At 40.0% G+C, this 23,155-nt stretch overlaps 1 protein-coding gene across 1 annotated transcript in view; it reads right to left on the bottom strand.

The window, feature by feature from the left end:
• The window catches only part of LOC145780997 (ubiquitin-associated and SH3 domain-containing protein B-like), a 63,311-nt gene that overhangs the window by 3,297 nt on the left and 36,859 nt on the right, over window positions 1-23,155 (bottom strand). Inside the window, exons 5-10 of the mRNA XM_082592691.1 lie at window positions 17,687-17,888; window positions 16,960-17,132; window positions 15,235-15,335; window positions 6,553-6,666; window positions 5,981-6,104; window positions 4,488-4,628 (exon numbers count right to left, since the gene is read on the bottom strand). Of these exons, the coding sequence (XP_082448817.1) occupies window positions 4,488-4,628; window positions 5,981-6,104; window positions 6,553-6,666; window positions 15,235-15,335; window positions 16,960-17,132; window positions 17,687-17,888 (855 nt within the window). The remainder of the gene's footprint in view (window positions 1-4,487; window positions 4,629-5,980; window positions 6,105-6,552; window positions 6,667-15,234; window positions 15,336-16,959; window positions 17,133-17,686; window positions 17,889-23,155) is intronic.

Genomic DNA, 23,155 nt, shown 5'->3' with positions numbered 1-23,155 from the left:
AAAGAAGTTGTTTTAATTTATCAGACGACATCTTTCCAAACCGTTCGGCAAACCACTAGCGCTTGTGATTATGACATGATAATAAGGAATTGATTCAATAAAGTTGATTACACCCGAAGGTTTATCAACCATCAAACACCGGTGGTCGTGGTATTTTCACCAAAATGACTGAGACAATTTTTCATGCTGATTGCGAATATGAAGCCGATTTCTTATCACGTCATCAGTATTTTATATATTTTTTGCTTTACACTGCTAATAACAATGTATTGTGAGAAGCATGTCGTTCGTATTGTTGCTTCACCGTAGTCATTGTCTTAATTGTGTCACTTTGTCATGACGTCATAATAGTTTAATTATGAGTGAATAAACTGATCTCCCTGGACCTGCTTGAGTTTTGAAACAGAGATTTAATGTTGAAAGGTTCAAGTGATGCAAGAACACTGCCCGAAAAGTGATTCTCCCAAGCTGCTTCACCAATCTACCGAAATGATTTCACAAAAGAAATAAATCTTTTAAAAGAAGCTTTGCAACTTTTAGCGTCAAGATTAAAGGAAATAATTCCTTGCAAAGAGCCCAACTTTTGCGTGGCACAGACTCAGAAAAATAATTCACACATTTTAGTAAAAAAAATACTTTTCCTTACTATACGGATAACAAAATAAACGAAATCACTTAAGTTCAGAAAATTTTTCAAAAAGTTTTATCAAAGCTTTATAGTAATAATAATAACAATATTTATACAGCGCCACATCCACAGTCAAACTATGCTCCTGATAATGGTGATAATAATTAATACGGTACTTTCAGTCATAATGTTCATTGAAATAGAACGTTTTCAAGCGAGCTTTGAATTCATTTAAATTTTCAGCTTCTTTTACACAAATAGGCAAACAATTCCAGCAACTGGGAGCAACAACTGGGAAGGTGCGATTTCCATATTGTGTCTTACATGAACGGTTGCACAAGAGCAATTGATGTTGAGAACGCAAAGTTCTGGCAGGTTAATAATGAACAAGCCAAGTGTCCAGATAGTTCGGAGCAAAACCATGGAAAACTTTATAAATTAATAGACATATTTTGAAGCGAATACGATACAATACTGGAAGCCAATGCAGGGATTTTAGTATAGGAGTAATATGCTCAATTGCTCATGTTTACGTGTTAAAGTAATTAACCGAGCGGCAGCATTCTGAACTCTTTGAAGACGCAAAATAGTACAATGTGGAATGTTACTTAACAATGAATTTGAATAATCAAGCCTGGATGTTACAAGTGCATGAGTTAAAGTTTTACAAGCCTCAACAGTCAACATTTATGAACTGTTTGATGGAACCAATATTTCTAAGATGAAAAAAGCAAGATTTAACAGTGGAAGTGGAACTGACAAAGTTTTAGCAATAAACAGTTTCCGAACCTGACTGACTTTGTTTAATTGTTCGGTTGCACCCTAAATGAAGGATTCTTGTATGACTTTCCATCCTCAATTACATCAAGGAACCAGAACAGAAGTTGGGAGACATCAGCTTCGACTTTGTAGCGCCCTGCGTTTTCACTTTAAGGCTTTTCAATCTTTCTTAACGCTTGTTACCGCCTTGATATCAACATTCTGTTGCACAGATGTAACGTTACTCTGGAAGTCAACCAATTCATGTAGTTTGGCAAGTATGCTTCGGGCTTCCTGAAGTATGATTAGGAATTTGATTAGGAATTTGCTTGCCTCTTAAGAAATCGTTTGCCAATCAGCTAAAAGCATTCTTGCAACCTGCAGTTTCAATCACATATGCGTAGTTATTCGTCTTTTCAACGTTATAGTTTACAGATGCTTCATTCCTCAGCGACTATGTATATCGCGTTTTGGCCAACCATTCGACAGAGAATTTTAGTTTTGCTTTAGTCTTTAGTTAATTTTATTTTAGTCTTCACACCCTGCCTCCACATCGATCTAACGCGTCCTCTCTTGTCAAGCCAACTTTGCTGCTTTCTTCCTCAACTTACCTTTTTCCATGTTTTCTTGGGTCTTGTTTTCTACGACCCTCCACTTGCAACTCCAGCGCTCTTCTCAAAACATCATCATTACTTTTATTATGAGGATGTTGAGGGTTTGATTGAAGCATTTGCGATATAATATTCCAAAGATTGGAAGTTGTTTGTGGATAGTTTGAAGGTAAGCATAAAATCTGTGTTGCCATGCGAAAGATCATTTTCACATCACATGTCAAGAAGGTAAACACAGAAACGATGCCACCATCAGCACAACTGACTGAAGACTTGAAAGTTGCAGCTCAGCGACACCAAATTGCTCCGTTTTCATTGTCTCAAGGACAATTGAGCAGCGGAAATAGTGGTCACCAAGAGATAACTTTCTGCTTGGAGCAAAATATGACATCACATAAATTTCTACATCAAAATTTGGTGAGAGGTATGGACTAAGACTGGGAAGGATTTAGGTTCCAGCTGGGAAAGTTTTTGGCTTCATCATCTTCTTCATGCTGAAGTGCAAACAGACATTTTCAGTGGAATCAGGAGACTGTTGACGGAAGATTACGAAAGGAAATCACACTTTTTAGTTTTTTCCTAAAAATATTTCCACATATGAAAAAGCATAGAAGGCGTGTATTTTATTGAAAGACATCCCTAGGTACAAACCTGATGTGTTGTTATTGATACAATTTCATTGCATTAATATAGTCGTCTCATTTCAATAAAAAAATTTGTTTGATCACGATAGGACAATTATGTGCCACAGAAGTAGTAGACCAGTTGTAACCCGGTAACGTTACCGAGGGTGGCCGATTCACCACCAAGTGCCGCAATCGTCTTCACACCATGCCTCCACATCGATCGAAAGCGTCCTCTCTTGTCAAGCCAATTTTGCTGCTTTCCTCCTCAACTTACCTTTTTCCACGTTTTCTTGGGTCTTGTTTTCTACGACCCTCCACACTTGCAACTCCAGCGCTCTTCTCAAAAGATCATCTTCATCCCTTCTCAAAACATGCTCATACCGTCTCACTCCATTCGCTTTCGCCAACTTACCAACATTCTCGTTCAACCCAAGTAATTTCAATGAGAACGTTGAAGGCGAATGGCACAATTTTGTGTGAACCAGTGGTTCTCAACGGGGGAGGTACCGCCCCGGGGGGCATTTTGATTTTCCAGTGGGGCGGTATGATTACCTCGGCTTAAGGGGGGCGTTTTGATCATTAGGAGGCATTCTGGTTTAACCCATCTACCGCCCAGCGTAACGATTTCGTCAGAGCTCTTATCTTCGCGGTCTTCACATTTCCTACCTCATACCTGGTGCAAACGGGATTCAGCTGTGTTGTTCTGCTGCATTCCAAACAGCAAAACCCACTTGACATATCCATAAGAGGTGATCTTCAAATGTTTCTCACTGACTTTACACCAGATGTGAAGAAACTGGCACATCTCACCAAGCCCAAGGTTCACACTGACTACCAGTAGGCCTATACTGTTTTCATGCTCGCAAATATATATTTGCTTTTCATCAAATATAGTTACTAGCCTCTAAAACCCTTACAGCCTGTTTCACCCTAAAAGGGGGATCATCAAAAGGTCCTTATTCTAATAGAATTCTATTTGAATAAGGACCTTCTGATAATCCTCCTTTTAGGGTAAAACAGGCTGTAAGGGTTTTAGAGACTGGTAACTAGCCTATATTTGATGTAATTCGCTCTGCTTGGCTTTTTGCTTGGCATTGAGCACTTTTTGTAGTATTAATATTTTTTTTTCGCTTTTCGTAATTAATCGTTTTTGTTGGGGGGCGGTAAAATTTTGCCAGTTCATGAAGGGGGCGTTGGGCCAAAAAAGGTTGAGAAACACTGGTGTAAACCAAACCTTTGAGTCGAGTTCGATGTTATAGTTTGGTGTTATTCAGCGATGAAATACACTACGAGTGGCATTACTTTGAAGCAACAGACGTGATAGGTAGAAAGGACGCGAGATATGGAGTCAGCACCTTGAAACATTAATTGCAAATTAGGTATATTTGAATGTTTTTAGTAAAAACATAAATTGAAGTTGAAAAGTGTTGATCAGAGTAATATTAGATTCGAATGAATAATAACAGTGCAGCTTCCAGCGCGCTTACGTTCTACTTATAATGGAAACATAAATTTGGCCTAGTGGCAGGTTTGGGTTGGACACTAGAACTGACGTCACACTGTGTCATAAGGAGCTGATGCTTTATTTCTTTTATCAAAGCTACCCTCTTGGCTATGACGTCATCGGTGGAGTTTTGTTCAGTCAGGAATGCAAGAGAGGTGGGGTTTTGTTCAGTCAGGAATGCAAGAGAGGTGGGGTTTTGTTCGGTCAGGAATGCAAGAGAGGTGGGGTTTTGTTCGGTCAGGAATGCAAGAGAGGTGGGGTTTTGTTCGGTCAGGAATGCAAGAGAGGTGGAGACACTCCCAGTTTGTTTGCTAGAGTTGCGGATCTAAGCGGCACCTGGTAACATGAAAGATACTTACTTGAGCGTATACGTCATCTTTGGGAGGGCGGGGTGGGGGTTCACTTGACGACTGGTTGCTAGGTAACGAACCAGCAGGGCGTAGAGATGCGTCACTATTGGTTTCAGCGGCAACGCTCTCCGAAAGTGTCGTCTGGATATCCTGACAAACAATGTCGTGCGTGATAATCATGACAGTGACGCAATAATCGAATAAAAGCAGAAGAGTAATCTATTAGCTACAGTAGTGTTGGATGAAACCTTCAATTAATTAAAGTTCAAGAAGTTTAGGAACCATGGTAAGACTGACTGGTATTACTAAGGCAGTACAGAACAATATGGACAAAGCAAAAGCATGAAATTGAATTAAGATCGAGAAGATGAATCAATGTTCAGCAATGCCAACGCTAAATAGTAAGTTGGCAATCTCGTTGTGGTTGTAGTATCAGGGGTTAAAAAACTTTTAATAATCTGCTGGTGTCAAATTATTCTGCATGTGGCAGTTTGAGTGGCAGGCATGATGGGGGAATCACAGACCACATCATCAACTACAACAGTGCACCAACTGCGCGGCTCGGACGCGAAATTTTTTTTCCCACAAACTTTCCGTCTTATTTGCATATTTCTGTAAGCGTAGCCATTACTGGTTACCGCTAAGCGAGCGTAGCCTAACTGTTTTTACCGATTCATTTGTTTCGCGCGGATTTCAAAGTCAGCAGCCAATTTTCGCCCTCCAGGTCCAAATCTAAACATTGAACTTGAAAAAATACGTAGCCTGGAGACACACCTAGTCTAGTCAAGTTTAAAAAAGTTGAAAAGAAATTGATTCTGATCACTCTAAAAGTAAGATTTTCCGAATTAATGAAAAATTAACCCTAACCCTACTTTTTTTGAAAAGCTTTTGTGCACCGTAAAAATTAATTTAAAGAAAAAAAATTGACTTCGATGGGCGTCGAACCGATGTCCTCAGGAACATAAGGTGCAAGATGAAACTACTAAACCAAACACGCCAACGAGAAATGTTGCATTCACACTGTATTAATACAAACTCTATGCGAAGTACCAAAAAGTTCGTGGGAAAAAATTTTGCGTCCCGGACGCGAAATTTTTTTCCCACGAGATTTCTGTTTTATTGATTCTAGTCACTCTAAAAGTAAGATTTTTCGAAAGTGTTTTGAGAGATTGGTTGATTCAGATTGCGAAATAACTATTTACCAATGAAATTCTACAATGATAATAAAATATAAGCTTTCCCTAACCCTATTTTTTTGAAAAGCTCTTGTGCACCGCAAAAATTAATTTAAAGAAAAAAAAAGTTTGACTTCGACGGGCGTCGAACCCTCGTTCTCACAAACACTAGGCAGAGGATGAAACCACTGAACCAACCGTGCCAACGAGAAACTGTTGCATTCACACGGTTTTAATACAAACTTTTACCAAAATATGTAAATGAGACAGAAAGTACGTGGAAAAAAAAATTTTGGCATCATAGCTTGAGATTGAACTACAAATCACCGTGTGCAGCAAGCCGTGGGAAGAAGTGTACCCGGAAGTATGGAATTCATCAGCTCCTCTGGAATATCTGCGGGATAGCTTGGAATCTTCTCTACTTGAAGCTTTGCAAGAAAGCGAGAACTTTCTGAAAATCATGAGGATTTCAAATGGAACAACGAAGCAGCATGCCGGTTGTGCCCACAAGGCACGAAGTTCTAAGTGTTCTGATATACAAAATGCATGTTATAGATAAACTGAATATCTTGCTGCTTCAGCAAAAAATCACCATGAAAGCGCAGTCACTCAAAGTATATTACATAATTTCCCAAGCTGTTAGTTGCGTACAATCTCCGCATTACGGACACAAACGACATAAAACCGTGCACCAACTAACCTAACTAAGAATGCTCTGAAACCAACAAACACAATAAGCTACATGCAAGAACAAGGTTAGGATCAGTTTGAAAACACGTACGAAGCTGCACGAAGTGATCATGGAAACCATGCGGTGGAGACGATGACGTATCCGCATGTAAGTTCCAATATTTAAAAAAAGATCCGACTAAAACAAACACGAAAGCAGCCGTACTCACTTATGAAGGGTCCAGGTGGCTGTGTCCGTGGACTTCTCTGTGTGGCTTGAAGGAAAGAAACCGCTGCAACCAGTCATCCATGACGTGCCGTAGAACCAGCCCTCGAAGCCGCTCCTGTTTGCAAACAATGTTCGGCTTAATGACGCAACAACCGAACAGTAGAAGACATGAAACCTTGGCCGGTTCCGCATCCAAATTGATTCCCAGTGGTTGCAAACATCAATTCACAAAACGGAAAGTTAAGGAAGGCAGCCTTTGTGTTCACTTTCACGCATGTCCTTAAGTGTCTAACCACAGCACAGTCGCATGCTTTAGAGGGGTAATAAACCAGTATCCACTAGATTGTACAACCATGAAGCCAATTATACCAGAGCTTTGGTAGAGAGTTTGTCTTGTTGAACGATAGGCACGCCAAGCCCAGCAACGTAATCAAATGTAATAAACTTAAATATGTTAAACTTGATTACGTTGCTCGGCTTCGTGTGCAAATTATGCAAATCAACAAAAATATCACACTGAGGGACAAGAAACCGTTTAGTGAAACTGCAGTCCCGGCCACTAAAACGAAACGGTCGCTACCCACCTTCTACCTCGTCATTAAGTGGCATGTTAGAATATATCCGCGCGCTCTACAAAGCATCGAACGGACGCCCTGACTAGCACCGGGCAGACAGTCTCACCACTGAACTACTTATAGCTGTCAAGTAAGCTGAGTCAACATAAGAACAAGATTGAAACATTTGAAGACTTCGCTTTGCCATAAACAGAAGGTTGACAACAAGGTCACTAGGTTGAGTTTCTACACCAGGGGTGCCCAAAGTGCGGCCGGCGTAAACAATATGTACGGCCCCCGTCTATGCTCGTAATCTACCTAAGCTATATCCATATATGATGAAAAAAAATTAGCAGCTCGTCGTCGTCGTGTGAGCCTCTGGGGCCGAGGGTCTATCTTTTTACCACCCCAGATTCACGATGTTCCCGGACTACACTGGAAGGCTACTAGAGAGCAGCCAGTCTTTGGTTTCATCATCCATGACACGCAGACCTTCCACTCCGTTAGATGGCTTGAAGATGGAACAGTCATTGATGATGTGGTCTGCGGTCTGTTCCTCGGCACCACATTCACAGGAGGAAGAGGCCATTCCCCATTGGTGCATGGTTGAGCGGAAAAGGCCGACGCCCGTACGGAGACGGTTGAGGCGCACCCATGCCTGTCTTTGTAGTGTTAGGCCGATGGGGCGTGTGCCGACGTCGGGGATGAACGAATAGAGTCTGGTGGCACTTGACTTCCATTCAGAACTCCATTTATGGTCCGCCCAAGTAGCCGCAGAGATGTCTTGTACATCAGCTTCGTTGATAAGAAGTTAAGCGGCTGGCACGAATGGGTGTCTTGATTTCAGTTGACTGGGGGTGCTCGTTTGGGAGAGCAGAGATCTTGTGATGGAGAAGGTGGTTAGGCTCCAGTGCCCGTCGACCGAGGGACAGAGTGGCTTCTTCGCGACGAAGCTCAGCGGGTTGGATGCCAGCGAGAATGGGGAGATTGTCCAATGGTGTGGGACGCAGGCATCCGGTCACTGTGCGCAGGGCGCTTCGTTCTCGACAGACTTCGTTCTCGACAGACGGACAGGCCACACCCTCGACATGAGGATTAATTCATTGCCTGTATAATCAAAATTGGTTGATGATGATGACTTTATTAATTTTTCAGAAATCCCAATTATGATGCAATGTTTCTTCCCTTATACCCCAGTCCTCAATTATGGTAGCCTTTCATTACTAAAACCTACCATTATGACACAACAATGCAGTTGAGATTGGATTCTCGAATCTTTAATAAATTATGCCAATTGAAAGCTTTTTTAATAGTTTTATGCAAATAAGGTAAAACTTAGCATTTGATATAATTCCTTGCAAATACCAAAATTACTTCTTTTTGTAACACCAAAGTATCGGCCAAAATATCGGCCTAAAAACGTGATATCGGTATCGGCAAAAATATTGGTATAGGTACATCTCTAGTAATAATCATACATCATTTCTCATTTGTTAAACAGTTGCACAGTCAGTCAACCCAGCTTTAATCGAACCGCATCTGGACCAAGTCAAACTGGTTCAATTAAGCGAAAGAACAAACTTTATTAATTTTGCGTCTTTCTTCTTCGTGTGAACCTTTATCGTCTTCGACATTCCAAAGGTCAAGGGGCTCTGTCTTTTATTACCCTTGAGCAGTGGCGGCGACTCGGTCTAAATACTGTTTAGGCAGGTATCGAGCAGCCACTGAATTGGTTCGTCATCCTGTTCATGCAGACCACACGTCATTCCTCCATCTAAAGATGGAACTCGTGTCTTGAGTTTCTCTGTGTTGCTAAAGCCGCACAAGACAACGTAAAATAAACACAAACTCAAATTTTTATCAGTCAGGGAAAATTTTTGCGGGCGCGGGTTGTGAGGTGGTTGGTTTCATTTCATTTCAAACCAAAGTTCACAAAATAAATCTCATTTCTGGTTAAAAGTTTCGTTTTTGACTTGAATTTGCGCCAAGTTTTAAAATAATTAATTAACTAATAAAACTTTTCTGCTTTTAGTGAACCACCCAGCAAACTGTCCACTTGAAGCGGTTGACTGTCTCTTATCTTTAGTCTCGTCCTGTTGCTCAACACAACAAACAGTGTAGGCTACCAGCCTCATTTTTGTAATCAAATATCGATTTCGCTTTTAAAGCATCTTCAGTTTGATATTGTCAGAGAGAGAGAGAGAGAGAAGTTTTAAAATAGGCTGCTTTTGGGCTTGTTTCAACTTGTAAATGGAATGAGCTACTTTTAGTTGCAATTGGGCTGGAAATATCACACGTATCTAGTCCTGGTTCGACTCTCGGGGTGTGCACCTGAGCAAGGCATTTCAGAACTGTTGTCCATTCAGCGGCACCTAGTGGGGCAACAAGACTTCAACAATCGGAAACTTCACACTGACAATCTCGGTGACCGGGCCTGCGTCAAGAGCCTCTACAAGTATGCAAAACCGCCAGGATCAAGCTCTCAAAGAAGCTTTCTCAGACCGAGGAGAAAGATCAAATCAATCAACCAACCTTATCACTAATAGCTCTGCAAGGGCGTAGCGCAATGCCCAACATCAACTATAAGTGTAATCTCGCTAAACACAAGAACAAAGCTATAACCAAAAAAATAATTTTGGGTGGGAGAGTGGTCCAATCAAGCAGCGAAAATTGTACAGAAAAATTGATTTAAGCAGTTTGGGAAGCACTACCCTACAATATACAAACATAAGCTTAGGCCGAATTTCACGGACAAAATGAGTGAAAATTTGAATGCGGCCCGTGGCTACAAAACTTTGGGCCCACCTGCTCTACACTTTTCTTCAAAGCCAAGTTTTCATCTCCAATTATGATTACGTTACTCAAAGTATATTTAGCAACCAAATCAACAGAATAAAACGCTTTTAAGACAGCGCCTTGGTCTGAAAAACATGAATTCGTAGAAGCTACTGCATCACGTGACGTTGGAACAACGTGGTTCAGACGAACTGGTTTTTTCATATGCAAGGCTCACAAAGGCTGCAAAGGCACATATTTAAAAGGCACACTATGGCTGAAAAAACATCACTTGTGCCCACAAGTTGGCACAAGCATAATATTGCAATGCACTGCAGTGTGAGATCACAATTACAGGAAGCATACACCGATGACGTAATGTGCATGCTGCGTTTCCGTTTGGAGGCTTCGCTACAAGCTGCGTTAATTTGAAAGGTTTGATTCGATGGAATAAAGTTTGGCTTCATGCAATGCCGAGGTACAACTGATGCCATCTTCATTATCCGTCAGCTTCAAGAAAAGCACCTCACAGTAAATAAAACTCTTTATATGGCTTTTGTAGACCTCGAAAAAGCTTTTGAGCAAGTGCCGAGGAAGGTGATCTGGTGGCCATGCGTAAGCTGAATGTTGATGAATGACTAATACGGATAATACAATCAATGTACATGAATGCTAGGAGCCGTATGCGTGTTGGAGACGGATACAGTGACACTTTCAGAGTGGGAGTGGGTGTACATCAAGGTTCTGTATTGAGCCCGCAGCTCTTTATAATCTTCTTGGGAGCCCCTGTCTCTAGAGCTGCTCGCTAGCTGCCCTTGGGAGCTGTTGTACGCTGATGACCTTGCCATCATCGACACCTCATTACAGACACTTGTTGGAAGAACCACATCTCGGAAGAAGGGGATGGAAGCAAAAGGCCTAAGAGTGAACATGGAAAAGACCAAAGTAACGATTTCTAGTCTCAACGTGGACTCACTGAGATCAGAAAAGCATCCTTGCTCGGTATGTCTCAATGGAACCGGAAGAAACTATCTTCTGCACCAATTGCTCTCAGTGGGTCCACAAGAACTGTAGTGAAATAAAAAGCCCACTCAGACCAGACCCACACTACCTATGCCCACGCTGTAAGGGCACAAATAGACCCATAGACGGTAGGCCAGTAAGCGAGGTTGAGGTTGAAGGTGGCACATTTGACGTGGTAGCTGGACCTGCCTGGTCAAGCCTAAAAACAACTTCCAGTTTGGAACTTTTTTATCCAGGCTTAAAATAAGAGACGTTGGTGAACTCCTCCACACATGGACAGGGTGTCCACTAGGGTGTTTTTAATTTTCTCATATCGTAAGTTTGATTTGTACAGGGCACCAGGTTGTTACAATTGGTAAGAAAACAATGTCTTTCAAATTTCAAGAAATTATTTCAACATTTACAACTTGCGCAAGGAGGTTGAAAAATTCGCAAAATCAATAAAACAAGCAACTTTACAACATGCAACCAAATAACCAGCTTTATTCAGTACTTTTAATATGCACGCATTTCAGGTACGTTTATAGGATAACAAAGCAAATATAGCAACAAAGCAACTATTCCTCTAACAACCTTTACACCGTGTTTCACCCATAACCGAGATGATCAGAAGCAGTGGCGTATTTAGAAAGCTTATTAGGGGGGGGGGGGGGGGCAATACATTGTGTCAGTCAACCGTGTAGCGGTCCAGAATCACCAAAAATACCGTCATATGATATTTGAACGGCCCCCTACTTTAAATCAAGAGTGATTCCGCAGAAGTAAGTTACTGTTCCAATCAATGAACCAACAAAAGATATCAAACACTTCAGAACATAAACAATAATGGAACATAAACAATAATGGAACATAAACAATAATGGAACATAAACAATAAGTTAGTCCTTACGACCTCGAATACTTTTGAATATTCTCGACGATTCGCAATGACAGCCATCGCATCAAACTTAGAGTTTGCGCTTGGCAAATATGTCAATGACTGCATCATACTCGAGTACAATATCCTTGTTTAAATACATCTGAGCTAGACCATCCAAACATGGCTTTTAAATTTTTTTGGCTACGGGAATTTTTTTTCAATGATGCTCCACTACCTGCAGAACGTACTGTTTCTGCTCCTCATCTCTGGTCAATGTCGAATTGAACTCTGTCATAAGCGCCACTCCTCGTTCTGCCAAATCGTTTGTCACCCTCAGGGCAGAAACTGTTTCCTTGGCACTTTGGTACGCCTCATTTTCAGCCCAGTATTTAGGATCAAGGGTTAAGAAGCTTTTGTCTAGACCAAGTATTGTGAATAATCGTTCAGTTGCAGTAGTGCAGAAATCAGACAGTTTTCTCTCAGCAATATCGGTAGGTACCACGGCCCGGTTTGGCGGATCTTCAGATCCATGACTGTTTGCCATACTGTGAACCATTTCCCTCTTATCAATGTCAGTGACTCTGCTGTCAAACAGTGCAAAGGCAATGAGACCTTCCGACAAGTACCACAGGTGTCTGGAGTAAGCCTTGAAGGCTAATTGAGACACTTCTCCATCAGCATACGTTGTTAAGTTCTTCATAAAATTCAGGTCGTTGAGAGGTGCCTGTATGGCTGAATCACAGCTATACCAGTGGCCTATGTAAACACTCACAATAAATAAGCACATGCGTAGCAATTGACTGGACGTTTTGGGCTGCGTCTGTCTTCGGCCAGTGGTACGAAGGTCCAGTTGGAATTGCTTCCTGAACAGCCATATTTTAAGGGAATGTATCGCTCGTGCCATCCATCTGGCTCGATGAAGTGCACCACGGTAACGGAATTTGACACCTCTCTTCGGCACTCCTCCGAGAAATATGATACTGAGTTCTAATAATTCAGCGTAATCGTCCCGAGGATGATTGAGATCCAGCTTGTCGGCCGCTAACTTCAGGATTTCTGCGCGGACAGGTTGTAACTGATCGTCCAGAGACGTGCTGAAGTTCGCTTGATCTATATTTGGCCAGAAGTCGCGAAACCGAGCGAATAAGTCGATGACTGGGGTCTTAGAAACAGCATCTACCAGAGAGAAAACTTTTTCAAGGACAATCTCCGACATGTGATGTCGACAGGCTAATTTCAAGAGTTGTTTCTTGAGAGAACCTTTGATCAAAACACAGACTCCGTTCTGCCAGCCAGTGTTGACACTGGTTGTGTCGTTGCACGTACACATTGCACGTACAAGATCCGCTATGCCCCAACTGGTTATAGGCGAATTCTTCGTAAACAATTCTTCGTAAAGCAATTCTTCGTAAGCAATTCTTCGTAAAACAACTGTTCGTAAACAGTTGTTGGTGAAATGAAATCCGTAAAAGAATTTTTCGTAAAGCATTTCTTCGTATACACCAAATCTCCATTGCATGCACGAATAAATGCTTTGGGAAGAATTGTTTTACAAAGAATTAACTTTACGAAGAATTGTTTTACGAAAAATTGCTTACGAAAAATTGCTTTACGAAGAACTGTTTACGAAGAAAACGTCGGACACCGCCCCAACTATATATTTTGGAGACCACTGCTTCAGCTTCGACGATTGATTTTCCCGATTCTAGTTTTGGTACAGCCAGAAGTTTGGTAACGTCTTTGCCAGACACTAACATTGGCAAACGGTCTACTTTGATGTGATTGTATTGCTCATAATCACCCATGATCTTCCCATCCCAATGTATGGTCAGTGGGGTGCAAGGGTCAAAAGCATCCCTAATTTCGTCCGACAGCTTTTGGCGATAGATCTGGCGAGCTTTGTGAATTGAACTTGGGCTAATCATCAGATCACCGGTTGGATGGAGCAATTGCTTGGACACCGCCAGTGCATTTAAAGTATGAACGGCCTTCCTCGAGGTAGTATTGGTCCTGTCCAATGCTGCTGCTATCTCGGGGGTTACTACAGCAATTTTACCTCGTCGGAATTTCGGCAGACAGCTTGCAGCACTGGACCCAGGCTGTTCGGAGCACGTCGATCCACCAGCTGATGGATGACGCCCATCTCCAGACTTGTCGAGAGATTATCTTCTTGCTGAGTATCCATTTCTGAATCACTGGATTCCAGTATGGTTAAATCAGTAGATTCGGCAACACGAACTGCTTCCGCCTCAACTCGCTCTCTCCCTTCAATGCTTTATTCCTCACTCGCTCGTCTCTCCTGCATAGAACCATATCAACGCCAACCATGGAACCTAGACGCCCCTCTTCTCTCTGGACAAGAAGGAACTGGTGATCTTCTTCTATGTTGATCATTTCCAAAGCATTACTGTGTGCTATATCGAATAGGTGATCCAATGATTTCTTGAAGTCTGTCCGTTTGACTAACTCAAGCGCACTCTTACAATTGATAGAATTTTTCAAGTTTTGGCATTCCTGGTGTAATTTTTCACCTGATTAATCACATGGTTTTGATGGCGTGTTGGAATTCGTGCTCGACTCCAAATAGGCAAAAGTAAAGATATTGTGTTCTTGAAACTACTTTTCAAATCAAAACCTTTTTTACAATAAAAATCAAACAAAACTTGAAGCACTTCTCCCTTCGATGGTAATTTTACAGCGCTGAAATGACCTGAACTGCTACCTACCAGCCAAATTTTATCTTTAGACCTTGTCACAGCCATTGTACAACCGCAAACTGTTAGTAAACTGAAATAAATGCAACAGCACAACAGGCTTGACAGTGTAATTTTTGTAGTTTTACGAGGTGTTGCAATTGTGACGTAACAATGCTTTATTTGTTCTGTGAAGTGACGTAGCCTACAAGTACCGGTAATTGCTTATATTCCGCTGCTAGATTATAGGCTAAACAACCTAAACTTTAGCTTCCTTGCGCAAGTAGTAAATGTCGACGGATTTCAACAAAAATTTGCCAAAAGGATATTTTTACTGAAAGGAAATGAACTCCACCCTGCACATTAATATTAACAATGGTTAGAATTTTGCGTATTACGCTAAAAACACCCTAGTGTTCACACATTGACAGGGTCTCCACACAATGACAGGGTCTCCACACATTGACAGGGTCTTCAATCTTTACATATGGACGAGGTCTCCGGACAATGACAGGCCATTCACACAATGACAGGGTCTCCACACACTGACAGGGTCTCAACACATGGACGGGGTTTCCACACACTGACAGGGTCTTCACTCTTTACACATGGACGGGGTCTCCACACATTGACAGGGTCTTCACTCTTTACACATGGACGGGGTTTCTACACGAGTACACGTGGACAGGGTTTCCACGCATGGACATTGTCCGTACACCAAATTTCCTAAGGAAAAATACAAGCAACATTGCAACAAAGCGTGAAGACTGAAGACTCACTTGTTAGCGACGTCTTCTGGTCCGACAAAGATGCAGTCTCCGTTGATCAGTTGAAGGTGGTTGTCCGACGTTGGGGCGTTGGGGTAAAGAACGCGAAGTGTCTGTGAGGGAGTGGGAATATTACCAATCGATTACACTGGTCTACAAAAAAAGAATTTTTTTTTTGCTCCATGAACTTTGAAGACTGATTTAGAGTAATTTTGGGGTGCTGAATCCGAATCTGACCTCAGATTTATCCTATCACGTCAGGTTTGTGAAATATGATAACAACAAATTGCTACTTTCGTCAAAAGTGGAAGATTTGGCGTTGCGTTTACCACCAACATATGCAGTGCTGTAACGAAAGGTTAGTGTTAGACAGGCCAAAACAGCCTAAATATGGTTACTGAACAAGCATTGCCATAGGCTTGCTTAAATCTTGTGGTTTCATGCAAAACATTGACGGGGGGAGGGGGTCAGTTACACGTATAGCCTCCCCTTTAGCTTGTTATTACTGCCTTGTTAATAATGTTGCTTAGAAAACAAATTGGTATCAAAATTATAATTGGTAGGTGTATTTCAGCTACTTATGCACCACATGGCATGGATTTCTGGATCTTGCACAATGTGTATGTGCAATAAACGCAACGTCAAATCTTCCACTTTTGACAAAAGTAACAATATGCTGTTATCATATCTCACAAACCTGACGTGATAGCATAAATCTGAGGTCATATTCGGATTCAGCACCCCAAAATTACTCTAAATCAGTTTTCAAAGTTCACAGAGCAAAAATCGTGTAGACCAGTGTTATTGATGTGTCTGTAAAATAGACAGATACAACCTAGCAACCACAAGGTAGTTAACAATACAATAAAGTGAAAAAATAAATTATAACTTACGAACGTTTTCGGCTATACACATGTTAGCCCTTATCAAGTAACAAAATGACTGATCCTATACATAAATTGATACAGTAATACACAACTGATCTAGATCACAGTTGGATCAATTATATTACAATTACACCATCAATTTTTTTAATTATATTACAATTACACCATCAATTTTTTTAATTATATACTGTACAATACAATTACTTCCAAATGTAATAAAATCAATAATGTCTCGATCGAACAAAGATAGAAGACACCATACTCAAGTTTCACCCTTGTTTGGGATCACCAGTGGTGCAAATCCATGTGTCTTGAGCGGAAATCGAACTTCCAACTTGATTGGGAATCGAACCTCCGTCGAGATTGTACCACGGTGTCCAGTATGCCGTTTCCAACCAAGTCGAAGACGTCCACAATTCCCATCAAGTTGGAAGTTCGATTCCTGCTCAAGACGACATGGATTTGCACCACTGATGATCCCAAACAAAAGTTAAACTCGAGTATGGCGTCTTCCATTTTCGTTCGATCGAGACATTATTGATTTTACAAACCCCCAGATCCCCTTAAAAGTAATTAATTACATTCAACTACAATTATATTTGACCCAACTCTGATCTACATGCAATGAATACAATTTGTTACTTGATAAGGGCTAACCTGTGTGAAGCCGAAAACGTTCATTACGTGTAGCTGATTTTTTCACTTTATGGTATTATGTTAACTACCGTGTGGTTGCTAGGTTGTACCTGTCTATGGTTCAGGAAAACACCTTTTTACCAAAATGGCTTTGATATTGAAACCAAAGCAGTAAACTAATGCAAGTGATGCAGCTCTTTTAAATAGTTTTTACCTCGCAGTCTCCAAACTTTGGGTCTTTTGAATAAAGGCGAACCTCCCATGCAGAAGACATGTTTAAGTCTAATTGCTTGGCAAGCTCTTCTAACTGGTTGAACTGATTAGCAGGAAACTTGTAGGCCAAAGTAATATGAAGCTGCTTGTTACTGTGCGGTTCAACTGACGCTCCTGTGAGTAAATTGGTGAAAAATCAATCAAGCGTGAGCTCATCTTTTCCAGGTTTATGGATTGTAGGCTAGCAGAACATTCAGAAAGGTTTCACCACGGAGTCTTCAATGCACTATACAGAATAAGTCAGTTGTTTCATATAATAAAATAGTTTTGGCCTAGCACAGATTCTAAGAACAAAGAATACAAATGCTTCTCTTGGTACAATTGTTAACACTATTTCTTGTAAAAAGAATTAGCTGAAACAAGGTTTCTCAACTCATTTGAGTCAATCGGTCACCAGGCCAACTTTTTAAACTTTGTGGAAGCCCAAAGGCCAAAATCAGAACACAGAAGAATTTAATCCAGAGCTCTCATTAAACAATTGCCACATTATTTTCGTGTTGATCTGCTTCAAGACTTAACTGTTATGCAATAGAAATAGCTTCTATCATGCTCAACTATGTCGAATCCCTACAAAAGACTTGTCATGTCCAAACACAAAAGTTAAAGTCCTCTTTCCTCTGCAGTATTTTTTTTCATAAAAAACGTTATATCCCAATTGACAATATCACCTGCAGTGCTTAAAGCTTCCTTAGAAAAATTGTCCGACAGCTTCCTCAAAAATCCCGCAGCTTTATCTTCAAGAAATAATCCAACGTAATTCTGAGTGGAGAAGTACTCCACCTCGAACCTGGCGGGGCATGACTGGGCGGTGGTGCGTTGACATGCTACGGTCATGGCTCGGACCAGCTTGGCTACGTTTTCATTTTCACACTGAAATGAAACATCAACGTTCGTTACAATGGCGATAATTAACGTTCATAACCGGGCAATATATTCTTCATAATGACTCACACATTACAAAAAGTCATGTACATTTTTATTTATTTAATTAATTTGTAATTTTTCGTTTGTTTTTGGTCCAGTTGTGCTGACATCTATTGATATTGTAAGCTAATTCTTATTTCGACTCAGTTGTGCTGACATCTATTGATGTAGTCTAATTTTTATTTCGACTCAGTTATGCTGACGATTCCTAATGGAAGAAAACCGGTTCCATAACATAAATTAAATCTTATTGAAATACTATTGTGAGTGTTAGCCTGGTCAAATGTTTTAAGGTTCAGACCAAGGAAAAAAAGCTATTGATTTATTTTCTTAGTGATATTGCTTTCTGTATTAGGTAGATCGCCCATTTGAGGAAGTGTCATAGTACCAGATCACATTTTTCAGTTGGTTTTTCCCATTTCTAACCTTCTGAGCATTTTAAGCTAAAAACCAGCAGCTTAACTTGTTCTTAAATAAATTTTCTTTCCACCTTAATGCAACAATTGCGTATAATGTTAAAGTAATGTTCGGTCTGCAACAATTCTAAAAACAGCCTTTTTCAGAGTGACTGATTTGGTGCCGCCGATTCGTAGATGACCGATTCGATGCTGCCGATTCGTAGACGACCGATTCGATGCCGCCGATTTGTAGACGACTAATTCGGTGCCGCCGATTCGTAGACGACCAATTCGGTGCCGCCGATTCGTAGAAGACCGATTCGGTGCCGCCATTCGTAGACGACCAATTTGATGCTGCCGATTCTTAGACGACAGATTTGATGCCGCCGATTCGTAGACGACCAATTCGGTGCAGACGTTCTTTAAAATCCCACAACAGTTTCTGTTTATTTAAAAAATTGTTAAGAACATTTAAAGTACCGGCAGGCGGTTTCCATGTTTAACCTACCATACCAATGGCAATGAAACTATTCATGTTGTAATTGTGTCACAGTGAGGTAAACAATGATGATCGATGTGAATGGACTTGTGCATTCATTACCTTAATGACGTTGCATAACGCTAATTAATCATAATTATCATACTTAGTATTCGCTTGTTGATTGTTACAGTTTTTCTGTGTTTATCCTAAAGCCCTAAACATTGATAACACTGTGCTGCGTTAATTTTAAGGTTACTAAAGTATTGACGGTTCTTAGTGTACTTTTTGATGCTGAATCCAAAACTGTTATCCGTTTTCTTCCATCAGGTCTAGTTTTTTGGCAAATTGCATTTGAAATTTTCGACAACTGCTGCTTTCAGCGTCTTGCGATTGAGATTTGTGATGTCATAAAAATAACTTAGCAAATGAATTAAGTTTTGATGAAACTTCAGTGACATCACAATGAGAAGAACATGACGAATGCACCTGATGCTTGAAAAGTTAAACATCTAAACTGGTTTTTACAGGCTGCGTTAGTGTGCAGTTAAGATGATAGCTATTGTATTTTATTTGGAAATTAACTATGTAAAGACTTATGTGCACTCAATACTTTACCACGTCAGTATATTTGACACGTTTGTGTGATAATGATAAGTTTTATTTTTACAGTACAATGAGAAAGTGCAAAAATGATGCAGACAGGTTCTGTTATATGTGGCAAGGTCACCCTGCATAGTCGCCAAGCAAAAATTATGCAGTTTGTTAAGAAAGCATATTATGAGTATTTTGGAGTAAAACTAGGCGATCAGGACAAGGCATTTGCTCCGCACATATGTTGTAGAGCATTCGTTGAAAGCTTGAGATTATGGAGCCTAAAGAAAATAAAGAGCTTTCCTTTTGGTATTCCCATGGAACGGAGAGAAGGAAAAGACCATGTCACTGATTGTTATTTTCGCATGATCAACTTACAAGGTATGCTGATACTTGTACTGTATGGAGGCATTTTCATTTATTGTTTGATTTAAGAGTAACAGTGTTATTTTTCATTTCAGGAATAAACTGGAAGAATAAACAATATGTGAAGTACCCTGATGTTCCTTCAGCCATGAAACCAGTATCACATGGCCCTGGTATCCCTGTTCTAGAACCACCTGGAAAAATAAGTGAAATGGAGTGTTCTTCATCTGCAGAGAGTGAACAAGACACATGGGATGCAGAGTAAAGTACAAGCCAACCCAAGCCTCTTACACAGCTTGAGCTGAATGACCTAACACGAGATTTTAATCTCACCAAAGAATAGAAGCATAGAAGCCCTGATTAGAAAGCATAGAAGCCCTGATTACGAAGCACAGGTTAAAGAGCTGCTTGAAAGCTTTCAACCCTTGGAGCCCGGATGTCTGTGAAAATGCACGAAGACCTTCGCCAGATGGAAGAAAGGTACCAAGGATACTGGGACGTAAACATGCTTGCAGATTACTGTTGGTGCTTAAAAAGAGATCTTTCCAATTCCACACATAGAAGAAAATCTTTGAAGCGACAATTTTTGTCAGCATAAATCATTTGTATTTATATTGTTATTGTATTTATCGTCGGAATATCATCATGCGCCGAACAACGCTTTCTGTGTTAAGCTATTTTGAACACTTCGTTTTTATTTCACACATTGATGTTGGCAAGTAGGTATTTCACATTTAAAACACATTTGTGATGTTAAGTGTTTACGTGTTTATAGTGTACATATTAACTTCTACTGTTAGGTTGATCGCCGTTGAACAAAATTATGTCTTAGGAAGCTTTCTTGGTTAGTTGTAAGTGCCTTTATTTCAACTGTGTCATTATATTTTTGTAGTATTTAAAATGGCTGTCATTGTAAAAACCTTGCATTCAAATAAAAATGCCATCTTGCTAAAATTGACAACATGCATGACCAATTAAGCTACCACAGAAATTAGTTTCTCTGTGCACAATAATGACCAAAGCTAGCATAATTAAATATGTGATAAAAAAAAAACTTGACCTGATTGAAAAAAACTGGTTACATTTTTGAGTTCAGCACAAAAAATTGATTCAGAAACACTTAAAACATCTTTGACCTTTGCGAAAAAATTTTCAAACGCAGCACAGTGTAATTTACAAAAAACCAAAACCAAAAGAGGAAATAAAGGTTTTGAACAACCCAGCGAATTCTTATCTATTTCCATGTTTAGTTTTTTGTTTGTTTTGGTATAGTTGTACCATGGCCACCTGGAGATGCGGCCTGATTTTTCACATTTTGTAGATTTTGATTACAGTTACTGCTAGTGTTTGAGTGACATTTTCTGAGATTTTTTTAGTTTTTGCTGTCTCCTAATGATACAAAAGCTTATTGTTGCCTTGGGAAAGCAATAGCAACTGAGAAAAAGTAAGTTGAAAAACACTGAATCAGACTGTTATTGAAAAATTAGCAGTCTGACTAAAATTTTCGAAATCAAATTTTCTTTGTTTTTCAACATCTGAGGATGTTAAAATCTATTGTGTCGTCTGGGGAAAACAGTAAAGAAAGCGTAAAAACACAATTTTTAGACAAATTTATGTAAAAATTCGCCAAAAGCTAGCAAAACCTGAAATTTTTTGCAAAATGTGACAAATCAGGCCGTATCTTTAGGTAGCCATGGTTGTACTGATCAGTTCTTCTTTATCTTGGGTTTGAGGCCGCCGCAGGTCACGTTGTTAAATCCAGATGCAGCAGCCAACTGATGAGTGTGTAACACGTAGCATGCTTCTAACAGACAAATTCCAATTATTAGAAGATTTGGCCGGAACCCATGAGAACGCATTGCAACCATGCAAATGCAAAACCTAAATTCTGCTCTCACGCAATTTAGCGCACAAACATCTGTATTTTGGGAGCGACATCATTGTGTAACGTTTCCGCTTTCATACATCCCACCATAATGTTACTGATAAAAAAGCACTACAATATGAAATGATGCTGGGAATTGAACAGTACTCATAACGTACAAGTCGTATATAAGCCGAAAAGATTTCCATTTTTTAATACAAAAAGAACGACTCTGAAACAGGCAGGAGTTGAGTGACCAAAATTCAAGTTAAACCTCATGACGGAAACATGTTGCTTTTCTGACACCCGTCACAATGAAATAAATTAGATAGACAGGATGAGCAATTCGTAATTTCCCGAGTAGGAGCTTGAAATCTTAATTATTGTAAAATAATAGATTCTTAGACGACAGATTTGATGCCGCCGATTCGTAGACGACCAAATCGGTGCAGACGTTCTTTAAAATCCCACAACAGTTTCTGTTTATTTAAAGAATTGTAAAGAACATTTAAAGTACCGGCAGGCGGTTTCCATGTTTAACCTACCATACCAATGGCAATGAAACGATTCATGTTGTAATGGTGTCACAGTGAGGTAAACAATGATGATCGATGTGAATGAATTGTGCATTCATTACCTTAATGACGTTGCATAACGCTAATTAATCATAATTATTACACTTAGTATTCGCTTGTTGATTGTTACAGTTTTTCTGTGTTTATCCTAAAGCCCTAAACATTGATAATTTACAAAAAACCAAAACCAAAAGAGGAAAAAAAGGTTTTGAACAACCCAGTGAATTCTTATCTATTTCCATGTTTAGTTTTTTGTTTGTTTTGATATAGTTGTACCATGGCCACCTGGAGATGCGGCCTGATTTTTCACATTTTGTAGATTTTGATTACAGTTACTGCTAGTGTTTGAGTGATGAGCATTTCGTAATTTCCCGAGTAGGAGCTTGAAATCTTAATTATTGTAAAATAGATTTATCGGTACCGGACGACTGGTTTAAATTGTAGGCAACCATACCCTAGACAGAAATACCCTAAATTAACCTCAACTAGAGACGCAGAGTATCTCAACGAGTAAAAAAAGCCTACACTGGTGGCTCGTCCAAGCACAAAATAATAATTTAAGGCAATATTTGGTAAGGTTTTAAAGGGTTGCTAGCTGTATATGAAGTCAAGACGTACAAAAGAGAAACCAAGAAAGTGATAACACATTGATATTTTATATTTACTCATATTTAATTTTGACGTGATTTTCTTGAACCGTACACAAATAAAACCTAACCACCACACGGCATTCAACATAATATAATAACATGAAAATGAAGTAAGAATTATAAACTTTTTCGACCATGCCCATTAGGGCCATTACCCATGTTAGCTCTTTTCAAGTTACCAACTGAGGATGTGAATTGCAATACAAAACTGAATACATACACACAAATTGAAAAAAGACACACATAAGAATGAAACGATAAGGCAGAGGAGAGGCAAAATCACATGAC

The sequence above is a fragment of the Aplidium turbinatum genome, chromosome 12 (assembly GCF_918807975.1).
Source record: "Aplidium turbinatum chromosome 12, kaAplTurb1.1, whole genome shotgun sequence".
NCBI lineage: Eukaryota > Metazoa > Chordata > Ascidiacea > Aplousobranchia > Polyclinidae > Aplidium > Aplidium turbinatum.
Note: the sequence above shows the minus strand (reverse complement) of the source record. Positions and strands in the feature narration are given on the sequence as shown.